Genomic DNA, 12,242 nt, shown 5'->3' with positions numbered 1-12,242 from the left:
GCTCTGAAGCAAGTGTCCCATGTGGGCACAAATTAGGTTGTCTCGAGACTGTCCTGAGCTCTTCAGCAGGCTACCAAGAGTGGAGTAAAGGCAAAATTAGTGGCCTTTTTTAGCAATCACACCCTGCAACAATGTCAGATGAGCCATACAAACCTGTTGCATTTACCAAGTGAATGTCTCTTCATGGGTCTCTACTTGCTTTCCTCCTCCATTTAAACCTAGTCTAGTTACCTCGCATTGAATGTGGCCTCAGACCACAGTCTCTCTCTGAGTCATTCCTTCTGTGGTCAGGCACACTCATGGCCGATAGCAGCAGTAAGCCAGCAAGTTTATACATACACAGCCTCAGATGTGCTGCTTCTTAAACAAGGTTAGCCATAGTTTCATTACTAAGATTTACACTGCCAGTTACAGAGATGCCCATCCAATCCTATAACACAAAAATTTATGGGCATCACAGAGAAATTTTTATTGTTAGAGCTCATATACAATGTGTTCCTTTAGTGACACATTTTAAAATAAAATATACTGTACTAGTGATTTCTAATGCTTAAAATAAAATAAAACAATAATCAACTTTTAGCTGCAGTTTCCCCGTGGTTATTGAGCTGAACTTAATGACTGGCTGAAAAGTATTTGTCAACACAGCAGCTGGAGAGCAACACTTTCTTGTAGCTTTATGTCACAGCATATGCCAGCCACTCAGAACATGTGATAATTCAACTGGAGCTGGTACTACAATAGCAGATGGGTTGAAGCATTGTTATTCTCACTCTAGCTCCCAGCCCTTGAGGGATCACTAAATAAAATCAAAGCAGATGGACCATTACAAGCTCATTTGTGTTCACTACAAGCACCTCAACCTCCAGTTGTGATATACTGCACCTTTGTATAAAATGACATGTATGGTAACATGGCCTAATGAAAATAGCATCAGAGTTGGCAAGTGAGGAATGAGGCTGGGAAATATGCACAGATCTATTTACCACTTGAGTTCTTAACTTGCAGAAAGGGTTCGTTTTTCCCCCCTCTTTCTCTATGTTTACCACTGTATTTCTCTTCATGTTTATAATTTCTTTTCCCCACACTTGTCGTAAGAACTAACAGAGGTGGCCACTCATTCTGGCTGTAGGAGGTCTAGCAGGTTTCCCAGCGTTTGCAAAGATAGGATGAATGCTACTAACTAACTAACAGTGCACAGCTGCTGTTACTCACTCATTTCTACATAGTGTTGATAAATATGCTCATCTAGGTATCCCACAAGTGGCAGGGCTTTGACCATCCAGTGGTACCAATAGCTGCAGGGATCAGGACTTCCCTGTGCACTTCTCAGCCTGCTCTTGTGATGAGGTCTGCCAGAACTCAGCAGCTTTGAGCCTATGGGGGACTGGACTTACTGCATAAAAATCAATTGCCCTACCAAGCTCCAAAAACTGTCTATGAGGTCAGAGTCAGCATCCCTGACCAAACTGTGGGTGTCCCAGGGCATGGGAAGCAATTACTCAGGTGAGAGTAATTAAGGATGAAAGGTATTAAAACTGTCAGTTGTCCAGACGGGGATCTTTTGGGGCCTGCTAGCAAAGTTAGAGTGTGCACTGAAAAATTCTTCATGCCACCTGCAGAAGCCCAACATAAAGTTGGAGGCATATCCAATGCTTGCGTAGAAAACATTGCATTCATTTAATGTTTCTTGAGCACTTTGTACAATGCACCAACAATGTGACCTGAAGGCTTTTGTCCTATAGTTCTCACTCAGGCCATCATGCTCCAGGGAGCAATGGCAAGATGAAATGTGGCAGGTGAGCTCTTGCTTTGTTCTATGACTACTGTGGCCTCTCCACAACCACATGTGTGCACACATATACACATGCACACGTACGTGCATGCAGGCAATTCCAAAACTAAATTCCTCTCAAATATGAGCTTTTTATGTCTACACCTATCTATCTTTTTTTCTGCCTAGTTTTAAGCAGTTTCTGTGCACTACTGCAGAGACAGCTACATTCAGTGCTAAATAGCATACACTGTGAACTTATCAAAGAGTTTGGGATTTCTTTTTTTTTCTGTCTAAACAGGAAAAGTGGGAATAGTCATAAAGAGTTGGAGGAGAGTCTGATGCTTTTGGTTTTATCTGCATGAAAGATCTATAGAAGACCATGTATCTTCAGTAAAAGCTCTACACATCAGCTGACTGCCACAGGGCCCCCTCACGCCAGCTGCTGCTGGGTTTTAAGGACCCACATAGGTGCAGCAATGGAAAGCCGAAGAAATTGCTTCATTAGGGATGATGAATACAGTTGAACTTCTGTGGCTGCCATATGCGAATTGAAAAAAGCTTGTCCAGCTTCCTCTGTGAAACAGCCTCCTGCTGAGTGTTTGCATTGTGTAAAGACTCTGAGCGACCAGGGAATACTACTCACCTCAGCCAGAAACTGCAGGGCAGTCAACAGGCTCAAGGACAGTGCTTCCAGGCAGCATACAGCATGCAGCTCCTGGCCACCTTCGTGGCTGGCTTGTTTGTTCTTCCTGAGTGCTTTCTGTTAAGTAAGTGCAGCAACTCATCCTCAACTGTGAATGAGTGTAACAAACACCATCAGAAGCATGTGCAGGTCAGGTCAGACATCAGCACTACGGCTTATCTGCTGGCCAGCCTTCCTATCAGGCAAAGTAATTTGGTAAGATAATTCTGTTTCCTGCGATCTATTACAATAAATCAACCACTGTAGCTTCATTGAAGTCTCTGCTAACTAATGAGTTGCCCTTGAAATTCTCAAAGCGTATGCAGGGATGGAGAAAACCCTTATTCTTCTAAATATAATAAAGTTTTAGATAAACAACTTGATGTTCTGGGCAATGCTGTGTCTCCTCAGCCCATGTTAATGGATCATTCTTGCCAGAGTCAGCTCAGACTGGGGCAAAACCAGTAAACGCATCAATCATTCCTTTAAAAACAAATTTTCTGAATAATGTAATCTCAGGTGGTGGGGCATACATGTGGGTAACTGCAAACATGGAGAGGTGAGACACGGAGAGAGTGTGCAACAGAGCGAGAGAGAGCACTTTCAGGGATGAGTGGGAGTAAAATGACAAGGGATCCACTATTGTGGCTATTGAAGAAAGAAATAAGGATGTTCTTATGAAATGGTAACCCCCTGTCATTTAATTCTGAATAGGAAAAAAGTATTGAAGATATAGATGGGAAATGAAAAAATGCGAAGCATCCTGGAGCATGAACAGCAGGAAGAACTCAGAAGCGAAACTAAGTTCATTCTGCAGGAGTGATATCACAATTTGCAGCCATATTTTAAATTAGAAGATATACTAGTTTATACTCTGCTTGTGTTGTTTTGTTCAGATTTGACATTTAATAATGCTACTGTGTTATTATTTTTTTTTTTTTTTTTTAAAGGACTTCCATCCCTCATGGAATTTCAGCATTTTCTTTTGGATTAGCCTTTGGATAACCAGATCGACATTGGGTTTGTAATAGCTCTGCAGGGATAAAACTCAGTCGTGCTGTACCAGTTAGTTAGGTTACCAAAGGGAGACAACACCTCAGCAACGTTGTGTTCATTCAGGCAGTCATTTGACAGAAGGATGTTTAAAAATAATTGCATAGCCCCTCCCTGTCTTTAAATATTCAGAGAAAAGTCACAGAAGACCTGATAATGTGACAATAATAATGAGGCTGAAGAACAGTATATTATAGTGTGAACACATCTATCCTTTCGTTTCATTTACATGTTTAGCAGCTGCTTGTTTCTCAGTCATAGAAAGATCATTACCTGACTTGTAAGAAGAGAGGGGAAGTCTGTTCAGCTTTGGGCAACTAGCTCTGCATTTATTAATAGTTGTTGCCCATCTCATTATATGTTATAATTTGAATTAACATTGAATTATTTGACTAGATGAGCAGAAACAAAATCACCGTTGCAAATTACTTTGATAGGTGGGAAGTTTATATGGTTAAAAAACCCAACATGCAGTGTGGGGTGTGAGATGCTGCCTAGCCAATAGCACCTGAAAAAACAAGTGCTAGTTAGAAAGTGAAAGCAAATCCAGCCAATTCATAGACTTCTTAAAAAGAAATTCCTAAGTAACTTATTTGCAATTATCCTTACACTCGGTGATGTCTATTTTTTTTTTTTTTTGTGGAACAGGAAATCGGCTGAAAATGAAGGATAAATAAATAGGGTGGGAAGAGAAGACTCCTTAAAAAAAATAGACTCTTAAAGGTAGGAATTTTGCAAAACACTTGGTTAAGCTAGGGCTGCCTTTCTCTTGGGTCCGTGGCTGGGCCGGCTCCTCATGGTATAACTGAAGACTCTGACTGACACTGTGATTTCTTCTGTGACATTTGTTTTATATGAGAGTTTTTGGTTTGAAAAATTACTGCTGTGTTCCAGTTGTTTGTTTGCAGTTTTCATTAGCTCCCACTAAGGCCCACAAATGCCCCCAGTTTTCCTAGGTGTTTCACATCCGAGCTGTATCTGGTTTAGTTGCAGCAACAAAGGTTTCAGTTGGATCCATCCCCTGAGCTTTGTGTGATGCAGTTCTGGTGCCACTGAGCATGAAGCTGCCCATTTCAGGCTCTGATATCAGTGCCCGCCCAGCCTTTGGGTAGCACCCAGCGCTCAGTGGGGACCTCTGAGCCACGTGGGATCCCTCTGTGGGCTTGACCATTGCAGGAAGCACACTTACTGCCAGCTCTGTGCTGAAGACCCGCCACGTTACATTTGGTGTGTTTGAAATTTATAAACCCGTGAAAGTTTTATATGTACCTAATTACGTTAGCCCAAAAGTAGTTTAAGAGCGGCACTATAAAAATGGGATTACGATAGCTGTATAGACACATCACAACATAAATCTCCATGTCTTGGAGTAGGCAAGGCGTTTGCAGCGGGTACAGGCAGTGCCCTCTTGTGACTGAACGCGCGAAGTGCAGGCACACCTCCAGCCGCAGCTCCCGGCAGAGCTGGGCTCTGCGGAACAGAAACAGGGATGTTGTTACTGCTGTAAAAATCGGTGAGGGAGATGGTCTGAGCACCCTTCCCACAGCGAGCCAGTGCAGGGCTCAGCTTTAGCTTAAGACATCAAATGATAATCTTACTGCAGATGAAAAACTCAGTTTAAAAAAAAACTCCAAACCAACCAACCCATCCTTTACACAGCAGCAGTAGGTATTTTCCTGAAAACATTCTAAATGGAGGTTATGGAAGCAGCCATGAAGCTACAAGCAAAAGCCCAGAAGGTGATCTCCAGAGTCTGTAAGGTAAGCAACACACGAAGCACTTACTTAAAAATACATAAATTTTTCCCCACAGGCAAACTACAGTTAGCTGCTGCAGTAGCTTTTTGTTGGGTTTCCATTCAGTATGAGGAACTAATTGTAAGATACAAGTAGCAGAGTTAGACCTGATTTGATATAATAATGCAAGTCCTAAGTTTCCTAGAAATGTTGAAATTAAGAGAGACTATCAAAAATATATATAAAAAAAAAATCTTTCTACAGTTGCACAGAACAAGCTAGTTCAACACTGTATTCCTTACTGTTTCTGATGCTTCCAAAACTTCAAGCCCCCAAAGAAAGGAATAGAGCCAGAAGAATAATAACTTTAATTTAATTAATACAGAAAGCACATAGTACATTCCTTTCCGGCAGCAGTTAATTCCACTCTTCCACTAGGGAGAAAAAAAAAAGTTAAGGCGAGTTGAAGACAACCTGATACAATGGTTTCTCTCCCGAACTCATTCTTGGAGACAGCCTTTGTAAGTTTAAGAGACTATCTGCGCAGAAAACATGGGATGTTTATTTAGCAAAACATCAAGAACAGAGAAAAACATGCTTTGTTACAGTGATAAAAACACACCATGCTTTCAAGCTGCTTTCTACACCAACTCAGTTCTGAAACCATAAAATTGCAGTTTGCAGCACGTTGTGCCTCAGCCTTGTGTTGAGCAGCTATCACTGGGGAGCCTGGAGACCATGTTCACCTATTCCATGGAGTGTAAAGTGCACAAGAAAAATAAGTGCATTGAAAAAAAAATGTGTGATAATAAGTAATTCCTGTTACATGCAATACTTGCTTAAAGTGGTACTGTCACAGGCTGTGTAGTGAAACACCGTACTACATTTGCAAGAGCACAGAATCAGCATCACAGGCATCAGACTTCTACTGAACCTAAGTATTTCTGTATTTTTTTTCCTCCAGTCATCTCCCACACCAAAACAGGCATTCTCATGCAGCTTACTGTGGCTCTAGGGTGTGCTCGGTTGGGTTTTTTGTTTAGTGATATGTAAGGCATCACCTGTAACTAACACCTTTTCTCTTCACCCTCTATGTTCAAAATAAGCAAGCAGTTAGTGGTGCAGTGACTTATTCCATCTACTACTGATTTGATCCCCTATTTCTAAAAACAGTTAGCAGAGTAGGAGCTCAGAGTTGTATCAGTGCAGTATTTATCCCCAAGTATGAAAGTTTCAGTATTACCAAACTTTACATTTTTACAGGCTGCCAGGAACCATATTTTCTGTTTTCCTACTCACAGGTTAAGGCCATTGTTAGCAATACTTAGGAGCCAAACCCTGAAACAATGATCTAAGTGCTATTATTAATTTATGGGCACATTCACCATATAAACAAAAGGAACAACTGACTGGGAGGTTCCCAAGTGCATTAAACATATAAAGGGTTGGGTGCAGCCCCTGGAATCTTTGGGCATTACATTTACCAGCAGTAGATGCTTTAGAATAAAGCCTGCTGCGTCAAAATAGCTTATTCAGATCCCCTATAATAAACGCTGAAGGCTAAAAACAGTTTCTTACCCTTGTATAGAAGTTATTTTACAAGTTTCCTTTCACAGTGAAATCACTTTTCTGTCTGTATACTCCTGTCTGAGAGCGGAAATAAAAATGGGGGTTAGTTTCCACAACATTTCATTTACACTGCCAGATTATCTCCAAGCCAGTGCAGTACACCATAAAGCGATACTTTTTGGATTAGAAGAAAAGACTCAATTGTCAAAACCAATGCTGTTTTTTTAGCTATAGAAGACATCTCTGCCCTCTTCACTGATAAGCAATAAACTAACCATGTAATCATATACTGTTTGCAAAACTACTTACTGTTTTGCAACAAGATAAAGCGGTACAAAGGGCAGGCTGTAGAGCACTGCCAGCACTTCCAAACACAGTATTTGTCACCAAGCAGAGTGCACAATAATGTACTTACACTCCACGTTTTTCTGTACATTCTCTACATGTACCACAGGAAGAATTCACACAACTTCTTTTCCATTTCCAGCCTAAGGCCAGACAATTGGCAGCAAGAAGTCAAGCAGCTCATTTACACCCATCTATTTTAAGTCACTTATGCTAATTGAATATGCATCCTGAAAAAATAGGATTCTTGGTTACTTGCACTTGTAAAAAACAATAGGTATTTTGCTATAAGATTATTTAGCTGGAAAACTACAACATGGTTGCCAAGTCCCAGTCTCCCATCTGGCTATAGCAGTTCCAAGGCCTCAGGAAGAGGTAAGGTAAAATAATTTTAGGAAGTACGTAATGGGGATGGCGGGGGTAGGGGGAAAGGGAGGTGAAGATGAAACACGTGGAAGACACAGAAGTTAAGGCATTGGGAAAATGAGAAGATATGGAAGAGAGACTACAGATGCTCAGATTGGTCTTACTGGTACATAGGTTTGTGCTTCTCCATCGCATAAAGCCTTACACTTAACCTGAGATGCTTCTATGGCATCTTTGTCAATATATCTGAGCATCTGCAGCAGAGCAGAATGGTATGTAGCCAAGGAAAAGCCAACAGACAATAACCCACCCACTGACAGATTATAGAATCCATCACCTAAACCCTCACTGTAATTTTTCAGGAGAAAAAGCGTCTAAGAGCTTGCAGTAGTACTTAAACTAAAGGAAGAGGTTTGCCAGGGAGCATAGACTAGATAAGTAAAGTGACGGAGCGTGGAAGCCAGGAGACTAGTAGAGGCAAAAGCAATAGTGACATTTCTAATAACTTTCTTGCTCGAGAATGAAAAATTAGAGCACACTTCATGCAGCGGCTAACAGATCAGATCAACTCCCTCAGCACCCCTTGCTTTCCAGGTCAGTCCTTCAAGCGGCTTTCAGATTTCTAATACTCTTCTGTGGTAGAGTGTGTCCCAAATGAAGATTCTAGGTTTTCCAAGAACAAAGTAACAGCATTTTCTACAATAGGGGATCAGTCTCCATTGTCTTTAAAAACAGTGGCTTTTTGCAAGTTGTATTTTGTGACTTCTCCTTCTACAGACTTGATCCCAAAAAGGAAGTTCTCCATATAAAACATCTTAGTTGAAACTGTACACCTCATATATATGCAATTTGTACAACCAGATTCTACTGTATACATATAGTTGCATGTTTGCGAGTCAGTGCAGACAGAAGTAGCTAAAAAGTAACTAAAACAGTATTTCACAGCAAACAGGAAGCAACAGACTTCAGAGATTAATATTTTACATCAACACAGGTTCACAGGTTCTGCAGCTTTTCAAGTCAATTTTCATTAGATACTTGGTATACAGTAAAACTCTGATCTACCTTTATTTATAGTTTCATCTTTCCAAGCAGACTTCTAATATTCACCACCAGTAATCCTGAAATGAACAGCCAGATGTACAACAGATTCTGGGATAGTCACTTAGTGTACTGTAGAAAAGTCAGTTTTGTTTACCAAGGTCTAGAATCCACTTCAGTAACATTCCCTGAGGCAACCTGCTATTTTATTGTTTGATTCTCGAATCATTTGGATATAGCTGCTCTTCTGTTCCAGACTGCTTTGTTTCATAAAAATAGACAGTTAGAAAAAGACATCTGTTGACTTTCATTGCTAATTTTGTACTTCAGCAACTATGCTTCCCCTTAATACCCTCTTCCCCCTTCTCCTTTTCCCCTCCAAAAATCTTTTTGCACAAGATAGGAATTTAGATCTTTAAATGAACATCCACTTTTGAAGAAGAAATGTGCGGACTGAAAAGAATGTAGTAGAGAGATACAGAATAGAATTAATATGCAATGAACAGTCTAAAGTTTATCTTGGTAAAACTGAAGTTGTTCTCTCTATTGAAGAGAGAATCTGTGGTGCTAAAAAGACCAAGGGTGCAGAGAAGTGGTGGGGTAGAGGGCAGAGAAACAGAAGAGAATCACCATCCCTGGTCCACAGAAACACACTGAGCAAGAGCCCAGTGTATCCTTACAGGCTCAATGGAGCAAGGAGGTTTCTCCTGACATAATTACCCCTTTAGCATTTCAAAAAAGCCGGTCTGTAATCAATGCACTTAAAGCTTTTAATTTTTAGTAACTTCACTTAGACTTTGTTTATAAAACAAACACACACAAGCACACTTCCTAGAGTGCAAATGCTTAAATACTTCAGTTACAGAACTCCACATGTAATTTTCAGAACAGTGATTGTTTTGCTCTCATAGTCAATTTCTTCCATTGCCAGCAATGGTTGCATTAAAACTAACCAAAACGTGCAGCAAATTCAGCAGTCGATAACTCTGTACTGTTTCTTCAGTTTTCCAGAGGCTGTTGTTCATTTGTATAAACTCATCGTTGGACTTTGATACATGCACATATACGCATCACAAAGTAGTCTTCGTGCACAACCTTGAATTTTTCTGGAATCCAACGAGTGTAATTCTTCTAAAGACATCTTCAGATATTCACCAACCTCTGGACATGGGGTAACTTGTGGAATGTTAAAGCCATTCTGACCTCCTTTTAACCATAGGAAAGAAAGAAGGAACAGATTAGGATAGCACCTACATGTATTCACTCTTTGAAATGTACTTTCATTACGACAGCATCACCAGCTCTTGAAAATGCCTTCTAAAAAAATCTAAATGTGCCTTTCTGGTCTACTGCAGGGTAAACGTCTAAGAAAAGTGTATCGGTCAAGAAAAATATCACCTTTGGTGTTAGACTATCTTGTACTTTTTACTAACAAAACACCCATCCTAACACCCCACCAGAGCAAGAACTTTAGGTTTTCATTAACATTAAAAATTCTGTATGACTGTGAGAGGGTGACCTGAATACATACCCCACTTCAAATGCTACTGAATTGGTTAATAATATGACAACTAGTAATGGCTGATGAATTTATAAACCATGTTTGTCTGTACCTGACTTGTCAGACTAAGTCAGAGTTTGCTCCTGGCCATTTTCCATGTTAAAATGGAAATGGAAATTTTCCATGTTAAAATGAGCACACAAGTGCTCAGACAGCACAAGTGTGAACATCCATGACACTGTTCCCCAGTAGATATTTTTAGTTTATAGCTAAAGAACCAGCTGGAAAAAAAAGTATCTGTGATACAGAAAACCCTAATATCAGCAAGATATATACCTAGTATCTCATATGATCTACATTCCTGAAATAAACTGGTTCTTTACACACTTGAGTCGTACATGTTTCCAAGCACTCTGAAACAAAGCTTGATTGCCTTCTGGTTGTTACAAGAAAGAGACTTTAACCCTGCAGCACCTTCATTTTCAAGAGGAGGCAAGATTCTTTCCCTCCCACCACATCACACTGTAACGTGAGGGTTCAAGAATTCTTAGTGCAAAGAGCTGTTACTATGAGTCTGACATGTCATCTACTGCCATTTTTCTCAGGCACCAGAATTAAACAGTATTTAATGCAGCAGTATCTAAGAGAACACTTGTTTTACTGACATTGTATTATTACAGAGTAACAGTTTTCCACTGATAACTCTGAAGAGATTCAAACAAAAGGCATAGATGTTATAATGTGTGACTATTTCTTTTATTCTAAAGACATCTACACTAAGTCATTTATGCAAAAGCAATAAAAATATTTGCATGCTATCCAATAACTGTGTACATCCACTTAAATATAGCCTGAAAAAACACATTCCTGCAGTTGATTATTTAAAATTAATTCCCTCTGTCAAACTTGCAAAGTATAGAAAAGTGTCTAAGAGTCCCACTAGAAAACCTGTGCAGTTACTGCTATACCAGCTACTTACCAACATATCCATCCAATTTAGGTAAAATTCAGATCATGAAAATCAGTGGCTGCTATAAAATCAATGCACTGATGTAAGGCTGGGTCAAGATTAGTGTCCCAGCACCACGTGCATCAAGTTAAACAATATTAATATCCCCAACACTTTAAGAAATGGGCACTAAAATTCAAACTAGTAATAGAAAATAAAGAGAAAAGTAGTAAGAATAAATGAAAGGTCTACCATCCCGATCTGCCATGCTGTCAAAGAAGAGCCAGGCGGAGTCATCCCTCCCATATTTAACAAAAGCTACATAGTGGCTTGTTTCTATGCAGAGAACAGCAAACAACTCCATCTTCTGGTACGGTATGCAGCCATGTCGCCAGTCCCAGTCTGGCAGGTCTTTAGGTAGTGACAATGGATTGAATTTATGACTCTGTCTCTTGGGATGAAGATGAACCTACAATTGAAGTGATATTTCAGAAGAGAGAAACCACCCCATAAGATTATTTGTTTCAGTGGCAGACAAAGCTAAAAAGAACATTACTGCTGAACTGAAGATTAATGGCATTAGAGAAGGAGCTACAATAACAGTAACAGACTTAAACATTTCTTTTACTTCTCCCTACTACTGTAGTTCAATATTGCCCAGAAAATTCAAATCTGAAGTTAGAAGGAAGGCCAGATTTAATGCAACAATCTTCTACTCTGCTCAGAGTTGAAAACAAGCCATGGCTATGACAGCTTCATGCAAGTTATCAAACAGCTCAAAATTAAGTGGTTCTGTCATGAATTTATCTATTCAAACAGGGTATCATATTGTAGGCTTAAATTTTAAACCAACAATAGTGTGTGTGCCTTTAACATAGTAGAATAGAACAAACTTTTCTAACTTACTAACACATAGAGAGAAAGGAATCTTCGGCTGATGGGGGAAGGAACATCATGGGACTGGTAACAACTAAGGAGACAGTAAATAAGACCAAGGATGCTGGCCTTCAAGATAACAGAGTGGCGCCCAACATGGAGCAAGGCTGGAACAGAAGCAAGGACACACCAGCTGCTAACTCGGCACTAGGACCTTGCAAGCATGCGCAAGCACTGAGGTCATCCGGTAAACAGTGAGGAAGACTATCGGCAACCACCAGAGACCCCCACTCACCAAGAAAGCTCATGCTTAATTAGGATGCAAATATTATAATTAGTTCCCAGAA

At 40.1% G+C, this 12,242-nt stretch overlaps 1 protein-coding gene across 4 annotated transcripts in view; it reads right to left on the bottom strand.

The window, feature by feature from the left end:
• Positions 1-5,599: 5,599 nt before the first annotated feature.
• The window catches only part of CYLD (CYLD lysine 63 deubiquitinase), a 28,453-nt gene continuing 21,810 nt past the window's right edge, over positions 5,600-12,242 (bottom strand). For all 4 annotated transcript variants that reach the window (XM_030469760.1, XM_030469762.1, XM_030469761.1 and 1 more), the window contains 2 exons: positions 11,272-11,488; positions 5,600-9,775 (listed from right to left, as the gene is read on the bottom strand). In XM_030469760.1, the coding sequence (XP_030325620.1) occupies positions 9,591-9,775; positions 11,272-11,488 (402 nt within the window). In that variant the 3' untranslated portion in view covers positions 5,600-9,590. The remainder of the gene's footprint in view (positions 9,776-11,271; positions 11,489-12,242) is intronic.

This window comes from Strigops habroptila, chromosome Z (assembly GCF_004027225.2).
Source record: "Strigops habroptila isolate Jane chromosome Z, bStrHab1.2.pri, whole genome shotgun sequence".
Taxonomy (NCBI): Eukaryota; Metazoa; Chordata; class Aves; order Psittaciformes; family Psittacidae; genus Strigops; species Strigops habroptila.
Note: the sequence above shows the minus strand (reverse complement) of the source record. Positions and strands in the feature narration are given on the sequence as shown.